The following is a 17,055-nucleotide window of genomic DNA, read 5'->3' as shown; positions in this document are numbered from 1 at the left end:
TTTTTTTTCTTTTTTTAGAGAGAGAGACGGGGGAAGGGAAGGAGAAAGAATGGGAGAGAAGCATCAATGTGTGGTTGCCTCTCATGTATCCCCCACTGGGGACCTTGCCCGCAACCCAGGCATGTGCCCTGACTGGGAATCGAACCAGTGACCCTTTGCTTCACAGGCCCGTGCTCATCCACTGAGCTACACCAGCCAGGGCCCATTGCACATATTTTTAATAAAATAACCACCATCTTTATTTATCATCCTCAGGACCATCAGTGCCTTCTGTTTTGTCTGACCAGGAAGAGCAGGAATTCATTTCCTAGGACTACTATAAAAAGTACCATACACTGGGGGGTTTAGAACAAGAGGAATTCATGCTTCCATGCTATTGGAGGCCAGGAGTCAGAAATCACGATGTTGACAAGACAGTGCTCCCTCTGGCACTTTAGATAGATTCCTTCCTTATCTCTTCTAGTATCTGCTGGTGGACATCAATCCTACTAATTTTTTTAACAATTTTTTTTGCTGTTGTTCAAGAACAGTTGTCTCCATTTTCCCCACACCATTCCCCCCAACCATCCCCCACCTCCCACCCTTGATCCTATTTCCCCTTGACTTTGTCCATGTGTTCTTTACCCATGTTCCTGAAAACCCTCCCCTCTTTCTCCCCCCTTATCCCCTCCTACATCCCTTCTGGTTACTGTCAGTTTGTCCTTAATTTCAATGTCTCTGGTTATATTTTGCTTGCTTGTTTTCTTTTGTTGATTAGGTTCCACTTATAGGTGAGATCATATGGTATTTGTCTTTCACCACCTGGCTTATTTCACATAGCATAATGTTCTCCAGATCCATCCATGCTGTTGAGATGGTAGAGGCTCCTTCTTTCTTTCTGCTGAACAGTATTCCATTGTGTAAATGTACCATAGCTTTTTGATTCACTCATTTGCTGATAGGCATTTAGGTTGCTTCCAACATCTGTTGTAAGTTGTGTTGCTGTGAACATTGTGCTGCATGAGTTCTTTTGAATTGACGTTTCACTGTTCTTAGGGTCTAGTCCCAGCAGTGCAATTGCCTGGACAAAAGGCAATTCCATTTTTAGTTTTCTGAGGAAATTCCAAAACTTTTTTACAGTGGCTGTACCAGTCTGCATTCCAACCAACAGTGCACTAGGGTTCCCTTTTCTCTACAACCTTGCCAGTGCTTGTTGTTTGTTGATCTGTTTATGATGGCCATTCTGATCACTGTGAAGTAATATCTCACTGTGGTTTTAATTTGCATCTCTCTGATGGCTAGAGATACTGAGCATCCTTTCTTTCATATGTCTCAGGGCCCTCTGTATGTCCGTCTTGGAGAAGTGTCTGTCTGTTCAGTTCCTTTTCCTATTTTATAATTGGGTTGTTTGTATTCCTGGACTAGAGTCATATGAGTTCTTTATATATCTTGGAGATCAAACCCTTGTGTGAGGTGTCACGCACAAATGCGTTTTCCCATACAGTTGGTTCTGTTTTCATTTTGCTGATGTTTTCATTAGCCATGAAGAAGCTTTTTTATTTTGATGAAGTCCCATTTGCTTATTCTTTCTTTTATGCCCCTTGCTGTACAGGACATATCAGTGAAAATATTGCTGGACAGAATATCTGAGATTTTTCTCCCTATGTTCTCCTCTAGGACTTATATGGTATTGTAACTTATTTTAAGTCTTTTATCCATCTTCAGTTTATTTTTCTATATGGTATAAGTTGGTGGTCAAGTTTCATTTTTTTTGCATTTAGCTGTCCAGATCTCCCAGGACTATTTGGTAAAGAGGCTATTTTTACTTCTATTTTATTCTTCTGCCCCTTTGTCGAATACTAATTGACAATAGAGACATGGGTTTATTTCTGGCCTCTCTATTCTGTTCCATTGACTATGTGTCTGTTCTTATGCCAGAATCAGGCTGTTTTGATTACCATGCCTTGTAATATAGTTTGATATCAGGTATTGTGATCCCTCCTACTTTGTTCTTCTTTCTCAAATTGCTGCAGCTATTCAGGGTTGTTTATGGTTCCATAAAATTTTTTCAAATGTTCATTCTATATCTGTGAAACACATCATTGGTATTTTAATAAGGATGCGATTAATCTATAAATTGCTTTGGTTGGTATGGACATTTTGATGATAATTCTTTCAATCCATGAACACGGTACATGATTCCATTTGCTTGTGTCTTCCTTAATTTCTTTCCTCAGGGTTGTGTAGTTTTCTGAGTACAGGTCTTTTATGTCCCTGGTTAGGATTATTCCTAGGTTCTTTATTTTTTCTTGTTGCTATATCAAATGGGATTTGGGGATTTTTTTTTCTGATTTCTGTTTCTGCTCTTTCATTTTGATGTAAAAAATGCCTTTGATTTCTGAATATTGACTTTGTATCCCTCTGTGTTGCCAAATTCACTTATTAGGTCAAGTAGTTTTTTGGTGGAGTCTATAGGATTTTCTATGTACACTATCATGTCATCTGCAGACAATGTCAGGTTTGCTCCTTCCTTTCCAGTTTCAATAACTTTTATTTCTTTTTCTTGTGTGATTGCTGTGTGTGGCTAGGACTTCTAATACTATGTTGAATAGAAGTGGTAAAAGTGGACAACCTTGTATTGTTCCTGACTTTAGTGGGAAAGCTTTGAGTTTTTGCACATTGAGTATGATGTTGGTATACATTCCTCTTATATGGCCTTTATCATGTTGAGGAATGCTCCCTCTACTCCCACTTTGCTGAGTGTTTTTATCAGAAGTGGGTGCTGTACTTTATCAAATGCTTTTTCAGCATCTATTGATATGATCATATGATTTTTGTCTTTTGTTTATGTGATGTATAACCTTTATTGATTTGCAAATATTGTACCATCCTTACATCCCTGGGATGGATCCCACTTGATCATGGTATATGATCTTTTTAATTTTTTGCTGGATACAGTTTGCCAATATTTTGTTGAGGATTTTTGCATCTGTGTTCATCAGTGATATAGGCCTTTCTTTGTTGTGTCTTTATCTGGTTTTGGGATTAGGATATAGCTGGCTTCATAAAAAGAGTTTAGAAATCTTTCCTCTTCTTGAATTTTTTCGGTTAGTCTATAAATGATAGGCATTAACTCTTCCTCAAATGTTTTGTAAAATTGTCTTGTGTAACTGTCTGGTCCAGACCTTTTCTGTGCGAGGAGGTTTTTGATAATTGCTTTATTTTCATCTGCTACTATCAGTCTGTTCAGGATTTCTGCTTCTTCATTCAATTTTGGAAGATTATATAATTCTGGAAAGTTCTCCATTTCACCTAGGTTTTCAATTTTTTTTTTGGCATATAGTTCTTTGTGCTGGTTTCTTATAATCCCTTGTATTTCTGTGGTATCAGTTGTAATCTTTCCTCTTGCATTTCAGATATTGTTAATTTGGGTCCCCTCTCTCTTTTTATTGATGAGTCTGCTTAAAAGCTTGTCAATTTTGTTTGATCATTTCAATGAATCAGCTCCTGGGTTATTGATCTTTAGAATTGCTCTTTTAGTGTCTGTGTTGTTTAATTCTGCTCCAATCTTAGTTCTTTACTTCCTTCTTCTCTCACTCTGGGCTTGTTTTGTTGTTGTTCCTCTAGTTCTTGTACTTGTAACATTGGGTACTTTATTTCAAAATGTTTCTATCTTCTTTAGGTAGGCCTGTATCTCTATGAACTTCCCACTCTGAACTGTCTTCACTGTGTCCCATTAGTTTTGGACTGTTGTGAGCTCATTTTCACTTGTTTCCAGAAACATTTTGATTTCTTCCTTGGTCTCATTCTTAACCCTTTCATTGTTTAATCCATCTACTCAATCTCCATGAATGTGGTTTCGAGTTTTTTCTTTGAGGTTGATTTCTAGCTTCAGCCTCTTATGGTCTGAGAAAATGCTTGATATGATTTCAATTTTCTTGATTTTCTTGAGGCTTGTTTGGTATCCTATCGTGTGGTCTATTGTTGGGAACCACCCTGCCTGGTTTCAGGAGCTGTAACCCCACCATGGCTAAGGCTGAGTGAGCAACCTTGAGACCATAAGCCACTAAGGAGACAAAGCTTATCTCCCTGGCAGGAGTGGAACTTGTGCTCCTTCATCCATAACTAGCCCCCAGTGCTTGTCAGTTAGCCAATGACAGGTAATATTCCCCAAGGGGGGAATGACCTAACACAGGCATGATCACATGGAGGCCCCAGGGAAGGACTTGGGGGGCTATGGAGAAAGGGGGTGATGGACCCTCGCCCTTCAGCTTTGACAAAGCCTGAGTCTTCATTCTGTCTTCAAGAAGTCTCCTAATCTCTTGGCTGCCTTATTTCCCCTACCTGACTTAAGCCTGAAACAATGACAGAGGGCAGTGCAGCCCTGTGCTGGAAAGGGCAGGTTCCCCAGGTGATCGGGCCTGAGAAAGGATATATAAAATCCCGTGAAGCCTGCTTTGCTAAAAATGCTCTTAGTTAAATGATAAAGGCCCAAGCAGGAAATGAGTTTGTTTCCCAAAGTTTTGTAGCCCTTTAGCTAACAGACCCTGACTCAGAGTAAGCCCTCATAGTTCTTTGTGTGTTATCTATTGTTTGATCCTTACTGCCTGACAATGATTAATGAGCTGTACCTGTATTCCTGCACAAATTAAAACCAATAAAAACCTGTGTAGGCAAGGGCGAGGCACTCTTGCCTTGAGAGAGTGGCCAAGCCACTTTGAGGTGCTACCCCCCCTTGAGGGAGTAGCCATGTGGTCCCTTTTCCTCCACAGGACTCAGTAGTCCGTGTAAATTTGTCTTGAATCCCATCCATAAAGCCACGGGCACTTCAGGCGGGTGCCCACATTAGTCTATCTCTGAAAATGTACCATGTGCATTTGACAAGAATCTGTGTTTTGCTCCTTTGAGATGAAAGGTCCATTTGCTCCATTTGATCTAAGACATTGCTCAATGCTGCAATATCTTTGTTGATATTTTGTTTGGGAGATCTATCCCCTGTTGACAGTGGGGTGTTAAAATCCCCTACTATTAAGTGTGTTGCTGTCTATATCTTTCTCAAAGTCCTCCAAGATTTTTCTTATATATTTGGGTGCTCCTGGGTTGAGTACATATATGCTTTTAAAGCTCATGTCTTTTTGATAGATTCTTCCCTTAAGTATTATGAAGTGCCCTTCTGGGTCTCCTTTTATGGTCTTTGTTTTGAAGTCTATTTTTTCTGATACAAGTATTGCTACTGTGGATTTTTTTCCCTGTCTGTTTGCTTGGAACATTTTTTTCCAAACTTCACTTTCAGTGTGTATAGGTCTTTGTTCTGAGGTGGATCTCTTGCAGGCAGCACGTGCGTGGATCATGTTTTCTTATCTGTTCAGCTACTCTGTGTCTTTTGATTGGGGCATTTAATCCATCTACATTTTAGGTTATTATTCATAGATATTCATTCATTGCCATTTTATTCCTTTCGTACCTGTGTTCCTCTCTCTCGCTCTCTCTCTCTCTCGCTCTCACTCACTTTTTCTTCCTGTTCTTAAAGCAGTCCCTTTAGTATATCTTGCAGAGCCAGTTTGGTGGAGGTGTATTCTTTGAACCTTCTTTTGTCTGGGAAACTCCTTATATCACTTTGCATTTTAATTGAGAGCCTTGCTGGATAGAGTAGTCTCAGTTGCAGGGCTTTGGTTTTCATTATTTGGAATATTTCTTGCCATTCCCTTCTGGCTTGGAGCATTTACATTGAGAAGTCAGGAAATTATTGGGACTCCCTTCTGTATTCTTATTTTGCCCTTGCTACCTTTAAGATTCTCTCTTTGTCTTGGAATTTTACCATTTTATTTATGATGTATCTTGGAGTGGGCCTGTTTGGGTTCCTATTGATTGGAACCCTCTGTGCTTCCTGATTTGTGTGACTTTTTTTCTCATCAAATTAGGGAGGTTTTTCATTATTACTTTTTCAAACAGGTTTTTTATCCCTTGCTCTTCTTCTTCTCCTTCTGGTATCCCTATTATATGGATATTATTATGTTTCACATTTTCTGTAGTTCCCTCAATCCCTCTTCATACTTTTTTAATCTGTTTTTCTTTTATTGCTATTTCTAGAATTTTTTTCTACTTTGACCTCCAGTTTGCCGATTCAATCCTCTGCTTCATCTAGCCTGCTTTTGATTATTTCTACTGTGTTCTTCAATTCAGAAATTGTATTCTTCATTTCCTCTTGCCTCTTGTTGATAGTTTCTATTTCCTTTTTCATGTTCATATAGTTTGCAGTGAGTTCCTTGTAGTTTCCCTGTAATTTCTGGTAATTCTCAGTGAGCTCATTGAGCTTTCTTATAACCATTGTTTTGAACTCAATATGTGATAGTTGACTTGCCTCTGTTTCATTTAGCATTCTTTCTGAGGCTTCCTCCTTTCCTTTCATTTGGGGTTTGTTTCTTTGTCTTCCCATTGTTTGTGATACTCTTCGTGTTAGCCTCTGCTTCTTAAATTGATCTGACTCCCTGAGTTTGTGGTGTGAACTTGTATGGTTGGAGACCTATGAGATTCAGTGGTTCAGTCTCTGATCTCCTAAACATGATGCTTTGGGGATGCCCTTTATGCTGTTTATGTTGGCTCTCTGGATGTAATTGGGTTTTGATTGTTGCTGGGTCATTCTTTTGTGAATCCTTCTCTGTAGCTGGTTGAATGAGGGTCACTCCACCCACCACTTCTTATATGCTATTGTACAGGTGCTGCCTGAACAAAACCACAAAGCCCAGGAAACAAGCCCACATCCACAAAAATATCTTTCCTCCCCCAATCCCAGTAACAGTAGCAAATGAACCAGTATTAATAAGGGTGTAAAGAGATTAAGACTGTTATAAGAAACAAGGGAAGTAAACTATACTATAAATTCTAATGACAATATGCATAAACTTGCTAGACAAGAAATGAATGTTGTTAAAAAGCTATACAGAAAAGAAAATATCACTAATGATGGAGAAGACCACAATGGATTTGGTCTTGGCAGACTCTAGTATTTACCATTGTTTTTTTCTTTCTGGATCTGCCTCTAGTGATATTAGATGTTGCCCTCGTCTGATGTTAGGCAGCCTGCTCTGAGATAGCCGGAGATATGCTGACTATAGTTGTCTCCTTCAGTTTTAATCTAGTCACTCTGCACTCAGCGGTCAGGCTTAAACCCCATAGGGCTGGGCAGAATTCCTCTAGGGGTTGGGGCTATTGTTTCCCCTCAGGCTGCTGCTCGGAAGCAAGTGGTCTGCCTGAGCAGGATGGCTGCTGCTGTATGGGGGATGACTCAACACTGATAATACCCGTGGCCACTATCTCAATTCTTTGCCCAAAGCCACCATCCCCAGTCCCTCAAGCATCTCTAGCCTACTGTCCCTCCCTTTTGTCAAGGATCTACTGTCTCTGGCTATCTCCTTCAGTTGTTAATCTAGTTAGTCTGTACTCAGCAGTCAGGCTTAAGCACCACAGAGCCAGTGCAGAATGTCTTGGGAGCAGGACTGTTGTTTCCCCTCAGGCTGCTGCTGCTCAGAGGGGAGTGGTCTGCCTGAGCAGGATGACTGCTGTGGTAAGGAAGCTGGCTCAGCACCAGGAGCTCAGCATCTGTTCTCTCAGTTCTCTCCCCAAAGCTTCCATCCTCAGTCTCTCCTCAGGCATCTCTAGCCACTCTGCCCCCACCTTTGCAGGATCCCTGGGGAAGTGACTGAAAATGAAAATTTGTGCATTGGCCCTTTAAACCGCTCTTTGTGTCTCTAGCCACCCGTCTCTGGCAGAGAGCAGCCCTGTCTCCTTTCACCACCAGTTGTTATCTGTGTACTTTTTGGGCTCTGCTGCTCTAGGCTAGGCATCCCAGCTTAGAGTTTAGACCCAATTCTTAGAGGGATATCTACCTGGCTGCTTAATTATCCCTCTGACACTGCTGCCTCTCAACACCCAGCTAGCCCTCTCAAGTCTCCACCACACTCCTTACCAGTCATTTAGTGCTGAAGATGATTCTTCTGTTTGTCCAGGGTTATAAGGCTTCTCTATCACTGTTGTTCAGTTGTTTGTTATGGGTGATTTGTCCACAATTTAGTTGTAATTCCAAATTGGTCCTGGGAGTAGATATGTGTGGCTTCCATTCACTCCTCTGCCATCTTGCCCTCAATCCTTAGAATTCTTGGCTTGCACCTGCATTACTCCAATCTCTGCCTCTGTCATCACCTGGTGTTCTCCTTGTGTGTGTGTGTCCTCCTTCATGTATCATTTTGCTTTTATAAGGGCACCAGTCATATTGGATTAGGGACCACTGTAATGACCTCATTTTAACTTGATTACCTTGAAAAGGACTCTATTTCCAAATAAAGTTGCATTCATGGATAATGGGTTAGGACTTCAGTGTGTTTTGGGAGAGGGGACATAATCCAACCCATAACAGAGCACTGTGCTCTAATTCTGATGAGCTATTAAGTGGTGGCCTCAGTAACAATACTAACTTTAATAGCTTTTATAAAAGCTTCATGATATATTTATTTGTCTTCAGAAAAATAATAATGCTCCTTCTCCATTATACAGTAAGCCCCAAGATATCATTTATCACACACATATGCATTTTATTGTCTTGTAAGCATAAATACTGGAAAGGAAGCAGAGGTGATTAATTCTATACATAGGGCTTGTCTAATATTCTAAAGTACAGTCTCTCAAATCACAGTTTATGTACCCCTCAAAATAAAACAGTATTACGTAAGAGTTTGTGAATGATGTTTAAGACAGCTGTTGACTGTTCATATATACTACAATCACAGGACTCTTATACATAGACTAGTTTAAGCAGTGCCAGAATCCATTTCTGTAGCGAAATAAAAGAGCATGATTTATGAAATTGTATTCATGTGTGTTAAATTGAAAATGGCAAGTGCTGTGTAGAATATAAGGTAATATTGGAAGAAAGTTAAAAGAACAGTATAGTATCTTCTGAGCATCTGTCTAGTGGACTCATTGCTAGTTTCAATTGTTTTTAATAATAGCCTCAAGTATTTTTTTTTACTCATAAATGCTGTCATCTCTACTCTGTCACAACACAATTGTATTAATATCTCTGACTCCTTAGTATTCTAGTGTGGTAAATACAGTACTCTTGTGGTTCAGGAGTAGAGAACATGGATTCCTTTGGAAAGCATAGTCCATTACCCTGTTCTTCTGGCATAAAAGTGCTGAGACATTACTCACATTTATTCTTTCCAGCAAGTGTTGAGCTCTGCCTTTAATATTTAATTATTTGTTCATTGGTTGTTTTCTTCTATCATTTTGAATTAAGGCATTGACTTTCTATTGAGTTGGCCAAAGAGTTCATTTAGTTTTTTTCTATATGATTGCTCTAGTTAGTTGCTGAAGTTAGTTGTCTTTAACTTCACTTTAAATAACTTTTGTTAGATAGTATTGTGACAGCTGTCATATCAGTGTGCATTTTTTAAAAAACTTGTCAAAATTGGTGAATTTTTGTGTAGCCATTTTAATATTGAAGATGGAAAAAGGCAACATTTTTGGTACATTGTGCTTTATTATTTCAAGAAAAGTAAAAACACAACTGAAATGCAAAAAAAAAAAAAAAGATTTGTGCTTTGTATGGAGAAGGTGCTGTGATTGATCAAAAGTGGTTTGTGAAATTCCTTGGTACTATTGACATTTTAGCCAGATAATTCTTTTCTTTGGGGCTGTCTGATGCATTGGAAGATGTTTAGCAGCACCCCTGGCCTCTACCCACTAGAAGCCAATAGCAGTAGATAGCCAACATTCTCAAAATACCTAAATCAATAAAGTTATTGGTGAAGATGAAAATGTGTCTCTTATTTTACAGAAAAAAACTAAACAGATTTTTTGGCTAACCCAATACATTCTTATGGCACCCTACCCCTTTTTGCTTAAGTTTCAGTTATATAGCAATAATGAAAATTTTGCTTATTCTTTTTTTTCTTTCTTTTAAAACAATACAGGGCAATCTAGAGCAGCTATGATACCTCCCAAGCATCCACGGCAGCCTAAGGGAGCTTTGGATGATGCCATTACCTTTGGAGAAAAAACAAGCCAAGAAACACCTAATACTTTCCAAATTAAACCACCCCCACTGCCAAAGAAAATGATCGTAAGAGCCAATACAGAGCCAATCTCCAAAGACCTCCAAAAATCCATGGAAACTAGTCTTTGTGTCATGGCTAATCCCACCTATGATATCGATCCCAACTGGGACGCCAGCAGTGCTGGCTCTTCCATCAGTTACGAACTCAAGGGACTAGACATTGAATCTTACGACTCCTTAGAGAGACCTTTGCACAAGGAGCGACCTATCCCCTCAGCAGCAAACAGCATCTCCAGCTTAACCACTCTCAGTATTAAGGATCGATTTTCCAACAGTATGGAGTCCCTGTACAGTCGATGTGGTCCCTCTTGGAGACAGGGCCGAGGTATCCAGAAGCCACAGAGACATGCACTTTATCGAGGACTTGAGAATCGGGAAGAAGTGGTAGGAAAAATCCGAAGCCTTCATACAGATGCCTTAAAGAAACTGGCTGTTAAATGTGAAGACCTCTTCATGGCTGGGCAGAAAGACAAGCTCCGTTTTGGGGTGGACAGCTGGTCAGACTTCAGGCTAACCAGTGACAAGCCTTGTTGTGAGGCAGGTGATGCAGTTTACTACACAGCTTCATATGCAAAAGATCCACTTAATAACTATGCAGTCAAGGTAAGAAAATATTATAAATTTGATTTTAATCTTACTGAGCATACTGTTATCAGGGTTGGTTTGCTTTTCTGTCCTTCATTCTTCCACTCAGCAAAAAGTTATTGAGCATCTACCTCATACCAGATATTGTAATAAGCCAGGGGTCTTTCTTATTACCCAGAGGAGAAAACAGACATGTAAAGAGAATGACTTACAACACATGTTCCTGAATGCTGTGTTTACCTTTAACACCATTCTGTGGGAGTTTAGAAGAACCTTAACCAGGGCGTAGAGTGGATGAGAGGAGGGGATGAATTTATGTTTTTCCTCTCTTTCTATTCTAACCCAACACTAAAGGTCAAAGAATTCTTGAGGAAGGTAATTCTTGAGCCGTGATTGTTTGCAAAGGCTGCTGTACAAACGAAGTCTGTTGCTATGTGCCTTCCACCTCATGTTTCTTTATTCTGTAGGAAAAAAAGAGACCTTTGTCTTTCTCTGCTTGATAACTCCTCTGCTTCCTCGAGAAACATTTTTCTAGAGGAAGTTAACCAATATTTGTTAATGTGCCAGGAACCACATTATTGTTATACAACTTATTTTTCACATCAACTTTATGAAGTTAAAATCTTGTTTATCCATTTGGCAGATGAGGAAAATAAAGCTCAGAGAGGTGAGTTAACTTACTTAGGGTCATACAGCTAGAAATTAGTAGAACCAGTATTTAAATACCAATCTCTGACTCCAAAGCCTATAATTTATTCATTATGTCACATATTAATTTCTTAAATGTATAATGCCCGTTCCAAACAACCCACTTCTTTAAGAAGGCTAAAACTCAACATCAAGAATTCTTGTCCATTTATCCAGTTATATTCACTGTAACAGTAAGCTATAGACTTCATCAATGTAATAAATAAAGCATGGTCTTTGCAGTCAAAAAGATCCGGGTTCAGATTCTGGCTCTGCCAGCTTTGTCACAAATTGCTACTCTGAGTCTCAACTTCCTCAGCTTTAAAAATGTATGGTAATAGTATCTATGATGCTGTTTGGCTAAAGAGAACAAAATGTCCCTGATAAGTATTCATTTCTTTCACTGTCCCTTAGTTTCTTCCAATGTTACTTTAAGACAGTAATAGCATGGGAGCCTCAATTTTCTCTTCTTTCACATGTTTACAGTGATAATCTACCTTGTGGAACTGAGGTTAGGGTCAAGTGAAATAATGCATGTGAGTGAGTGTTTAAAAACACAAAGCTGTATGTATATTCAAGGTAAGGTCTCCATTCCCATAGTCCCTTTTTACTGATTCTATACACTAGTCCAAAAGCAATTAACATACTGAATGACTTCTTTGTTAATTCTTTGGCTTAGAAAGACCAGATGTTATCTTAATAAATTAATGGATAAGGTAAACTACTAGCTTTATCTATCAGGAGAGAATGTATACCTGGACCAGACCTTTGGCTAGCTGTCATCTGCAGTTGCAGCACCTATACAGTGGAGCTGTCTAGTGGCACTGGCAGAGTAATAACCCTGTGCCCCAGCCTCCACTTTTTAAATTAAACTTAGAGGTAAACTACAGAGAGAGACTCTGGATTTGAGTTAACATATTACTATAGAATCTGAAAAAGCCTTTTAAGAGCCTGCGTAGCTCTCAAGAACTATTATGTCAATTAGGGTTGTGGGACCTTATCTATCTTGGGCCTCTGTTGCTACAATATAAGCTCATCAATTTAGGATGAGTCCTATTTCAAAGGAGCACCTGTTATTTCAAAACCATTGAAAAGCAGGGTTTGAGTAACTTTATGTATATTGTTGTGCAGTCTTGTTCTTCCCCAAATCAATTATCTGGTATTGATTTCTTTGCTTATAATGATGCAAAAATAATCTCCAAAGAACTGGTGGCAAGTAGTTATACATGGGGATTTGTTGGCATATTTGGGGAAGGCTGTTTTACACTAAATGGTGGATATAAATGTCTCTTTGAAGACCATTTGGGCTTTTCTAGAAGTACCCAATTGATAGTACATGCTCAGAGAAAGAAACTACTAGGATACTGTCCCCACTTCTTTTGTAGAGATAAGCAAAAAGACTATCGGATGACTCATACTAACAACTTTTTACTGCTTGTCTTCTTCAGATGATCTTTTCCATACTAATGGAATCTAGATAGGTTAACTGGTAACTTTTTTAAATTTATTTTTCAGTTATAGTTAAAATGCATTATCATATTAGTTTCAGGTGTAAAACATAGTGATTAGACTTGTATGTACCTTATGAAGTGATATTCCCAGACTCCTAAGGATCACAGACTGCAAATTGTGGTCCTTCTGCCCGGTGTTGATCACACCAGTAGGACGGGACATTATTTAGTAAAGCAAGTCAGAAACTTTATTCTTTGGCCAAGGAAGGGAGAAGGTTGAGCTAAGATCTCTTCTTCCCTGATTAGGGGAATTAGTAAAATCTTATAGGATGGGGGGCAGGAAAGATAGATGGTTTTAGGGGTACAGATTCCTGAAGAAGGGTGGAGAATTTTCAGATTTACAAGGTAGCATGTACAGTTCCTAAACATCCTTGCAATATGCCTAGCCAAACGTCTTACTGCATGTCTCATTTTAATATTAAATCTCCCCCCATGGGCGTGGTTTTTACTATGCTAATGTAGTGTGGCCAAAGTTCTCTTGAAGGGGTTCTAGGCTCCATCTTGGATCTTTTTAGCATGAATGGGTTTCTTCTCAGTGGAGGTCCTTGACTTTCTTACTGATTTCTGCCTACAGGCTTAGTTAGCCCTGGAATTTCTGCCTTTTCTTGAGAAGTTCATCCTGCTATTGTCAGGGGTTGTGTTGATGAGAATACAAGAAAATCAGTATAAGTTTAAAGATTAACTAATGTGGCACAACTCAGTGACATGATGACACCAGTAAGTCTAGTAGTAGTATTGACTATATTCCCTGTGCTGTATTTTACATCCCTGTGACTATTTTTATAATTGGCAATTTGTAGTTCTTAATCCCTTTTATCATTTTACCCATCCCCCTCAACTACCCTCCCATCTGTCAACCATCAGTTTGTTTTCCTATGAATTTGCTTCTGTTTTATTTGTTCTTATATTTTGGGTTTTTTTGTATTCCACATATAAGCACATTCATATGGTAGTTGTCTTTTTCTATCTGACATTTTTCACTTAGCATAATACCCTCTAAGCCCATGCATGTTATTCTTTCTTATGGCTGAGTAATAGGCCATTGTATATATGTCCCATTTCCTTATCCACTTATCTGTTGATGGACACTTGAGTTGCTTCCATATCCTGGCTATTATAAATAATGCTGCAGTGAACACAGGGGTGCATATGTCTTTTCAAATTAGTGTCCTAGATTTCTTCAGATATCTAGAAGTAAAATTGCTGGGTTGTGTAGGGTAGTTCTATTTCTCATTTTTTGAGGAACCTCCATACTGCTTTCCAGAGTGGCTGCACCAATTTACAATTCCACCAACAGTGCATGAGGGCTCTCTTTTCTCTACATCCCCACTAACACTTGTTTTTTGTTAATTTATTGCTGAAAGCCTTTCTGAAAGATGTGAGATAATATCTCATTGTGGTTTTAATTTGAATTTCTCTGATAATTAGTGGCAGTTGAGATTCTTTTCATATATACAAGGTCTGTCCATAAAGTATCCAGCCATGCACTATGAAAAATAGAGACATTTATTGAAGAAGATACAAGATACAGGAAACATTGTGCATAGGACAATGACATCTTGGTTCCCTTCAAAGTAAGTACCTTGGGATCTCACACAATTCTCCCAGTCGCCATCAGCTGCCCCATATTATTTTCCTTAATCTCATCGATGTTCTGAAATCTCCCTTTCAAAGGTGATTTTAGTTTTGGGAAAAGCCAGGTGTCACAGGGTGCCAACTCGGAGATGTAGGTGGGGCTGAGTCACCTGGGCGATTTGATGTTTCACAAAAATTCTGCATGAGACATGAAGCATGCGTGGGCATGTTGTCAGGATGAAGCTGCCAATCACAAGTTGCCCTTCTGAATCATCTGAACAGTTTCTGCAGGGGACTGTTCAGTCTTAATGCAAAATTTGATGCAGATTCATTGCTCTACTCACTCAGTCATTATGATTGCGGTGGCCACACAATATATACATGCTCTCTCAACAGCGCCTACCACCCCCACTAATTAGTACAGTGGAGTCATCATTGTTCATGCATGGGCATTCCAATTAACTCTCCTTGGCTGCCAGGTTACATCGATGTGGTAGAAACCATTTTCATTATATTAACAATGTTTGGACTTTTTCCAGACAGACCTCATAATTGGCCTCTTTGGAGAAAAGGTCCTTGACCTATTTTTTTAATTGAAATGTTTGGGTCTTGTCCCGTTTTCCTGATCCCATTTATTGACTAGAATGTCTTTACCCCATTGTGTATCTTTGCCTCTTTGTTGTACATTAATTGCCCACATAAGTATGGGTTTATTTCTGAGCTCTCTATTTGTTTCACTGATCTGTCTATTTTAATGCCAGTACCATGCTGTTATGAATACTATAGCTTGGCAGTATAGTTTGATATCATGTAGGGTGTTACCTCCAACTTTGTTCTTTCTTCTTTCTCTTGGTTGCTGTGGCTTTTCAGGGTCTTTGTAGTTGCATATACATTTTTGGATTGTTCTAGTTCTGTGAAAAAATCCAGTGGTATTTTGATAGAAATTGTGTTGAATCTATAGATTGCTTTGGATAATAGAGACACTTCATTAACCTATGTTATATTTATTCCTAGATATATTTTAATGTACTTGTGAATGGGATTTTGTTAATTTCCCTTTCTGATAGTTCATTATTGGTGTATAAAATGCAACCATTTCTGAATATTTTATATCCTGCTACTTTACTGTATGTATTTCTCGGTTCTAGTGGGTTTTGGGTAGAATTTTGGGGTTTCTTTATATACACTATCATGTCATCTACAAATGACAGTTTTACTTCTTATTTCTGATTTGGATGCCTTTTGTTTCTTCTTCACTGATTGCTGTGGCTAGGACTTCAAACACTATGTTGAATAAGAGTGATGAATCTCATTGTGGTTTGATTTGCATTTCCCTGATGATTAGTGCTGTGGAGCATCTTTTCATGTGTCTGTTGGCCATCTGTTTGCCCTCTTTGGAGAAGTGTTTATTTGGGTCCTTAGCCCATTTTTCTGCAAGATTGTTTGTTTGTTTTGATGTTGACCTGTATGAGCTCTTTATATATTTTAGATATCAACCCCTTATCAGATATATCATTGGCAAATATCTTCTCCCATTCAGTGGGCTGCCTTTTTGTTTTGTTGATTATTGTTTCTTTCTTTTTTTACAGTACAAAAGCTTTTTAGTTTAATGCGGTCACATTGTTTAGTTTTGCTTTTATTGACTTTGCCCTAGTACACATATCCAGAAAAAAAGTATTGCTAAGACCAATGTCAAAGAGTATATTCAAAGACTTTATTACCTGCGTTTTCTTCTAGAATTTTATGGTTTCAGGTCTCAAATTTGTCTTTGATTCATTTTTACTTTATTTTTTGTATATGGTATAAGAAACTGTTCATTTCATTTTTTTAATGTATATGTCCACTTTTTGAACACCATTTATTGAAAGGTTATATTTACTTTGTTGCATGTATTCTTGCCTCTTTTGTAATTGATCATATAGGCATGGGTTTATTTCTGGGCTCCCTATTCCGTTCTGTTGATTTATGTGTCTGTTTTTATGCCAGTACCATGCTGTTTGTTTTTTTAATTGATTATGCCATTACATTTGTTCTATTTCCCCCCTCCGTTCCCCTCCACCCTGCACACCCCTCCCCCACCAATCCCCCCTTTAGTTCATGAACACGTGTCTCAGGTTCTTTAGATTCTGTATTTCCCCTACTATTATTACCCTCCCCCCTGTCTACTTTCTATCTACTATCTATGCTACTTATTTTCTCCTCCCACTCCCCTGTTGCTAACCCTCTCCTCCCTCTCCTCCCACTCCTCCCACTCCCCTGTTGCTAACCTTCCACAAGATCTTCATTTCTATGGTTCACTCCTGATCTAGCTGTCCTCTTAATTCACTTTTGTTTCAGGTGTGGTTGTTGATAACTGTGAGTTTGCTGTCCTTTCACTGTTCATCTTTTTTATCTTCTTTTTCTTAGGTAAAGGGCTTGGTGATGATGAACTCCTTGAATTTGGTCTTATCTGAGAAGCACTTTATCTGTCCTTCCATTTTAAATGAAAACTTTGCTGGATAGGGCAATCTTGGTTGTAGGTCTTTGGTTTTCATGACTTGGAATACCTCTTTCCAGCCCCTTCTTGCCTGTAAGGTCTCTTTTGAGAAAACCAGTGACAGTCTG

At 38.9% G+C, this 17,055-nt stretch overlaps 1 protein-coding gene across 2 annotated transcripts in view; it reads left to right on the top strand.

Annotated features, from left to right (window-relative positions):
• Positions 1 to 17,055, top strand: part of PEAK1 (pseudopodium enriched atypical kinase 1) — a 188,419-nt gene that overhangs the window by 153,102 nt on the left and 18,262 nt on the right. For both annotated transcript variants that reach the window (XM_037131217.2, XM_053656827.1), the window contains exon 4: positions 9,951 to 10,696. In XM_037131217.2, coding sequence (XP_036987112.2) covers positions 9,951 to 10,696 — 746 coding nt within the window. The remainder of the gene's footprint in view (positions 1 to 9,950; positions 10,697 to 17,055) is intronic.

Source organism: Artibeus jamaicensis, unplaced genomic scaffold (assembly GCF_021234435.1).
Source record: "Artibeus jamaicensis isolate MK-2021 breed Jamaican fruit bat unplaced genomic scaffold, CSHL_Jam_final scaffold_286, whole genome shotgun sequence".
Classification (NCBI taxonomy): domain Eukaryota; kingdom Metazoa; phylum Chordata; class Mammalia; order Chiroptera; family Phyllostomidae; genus Artibeus; species Artibeus jamaicensis.
This window is presented reverse-complemented; position numbering and strand designations above follow the sequence as displayed.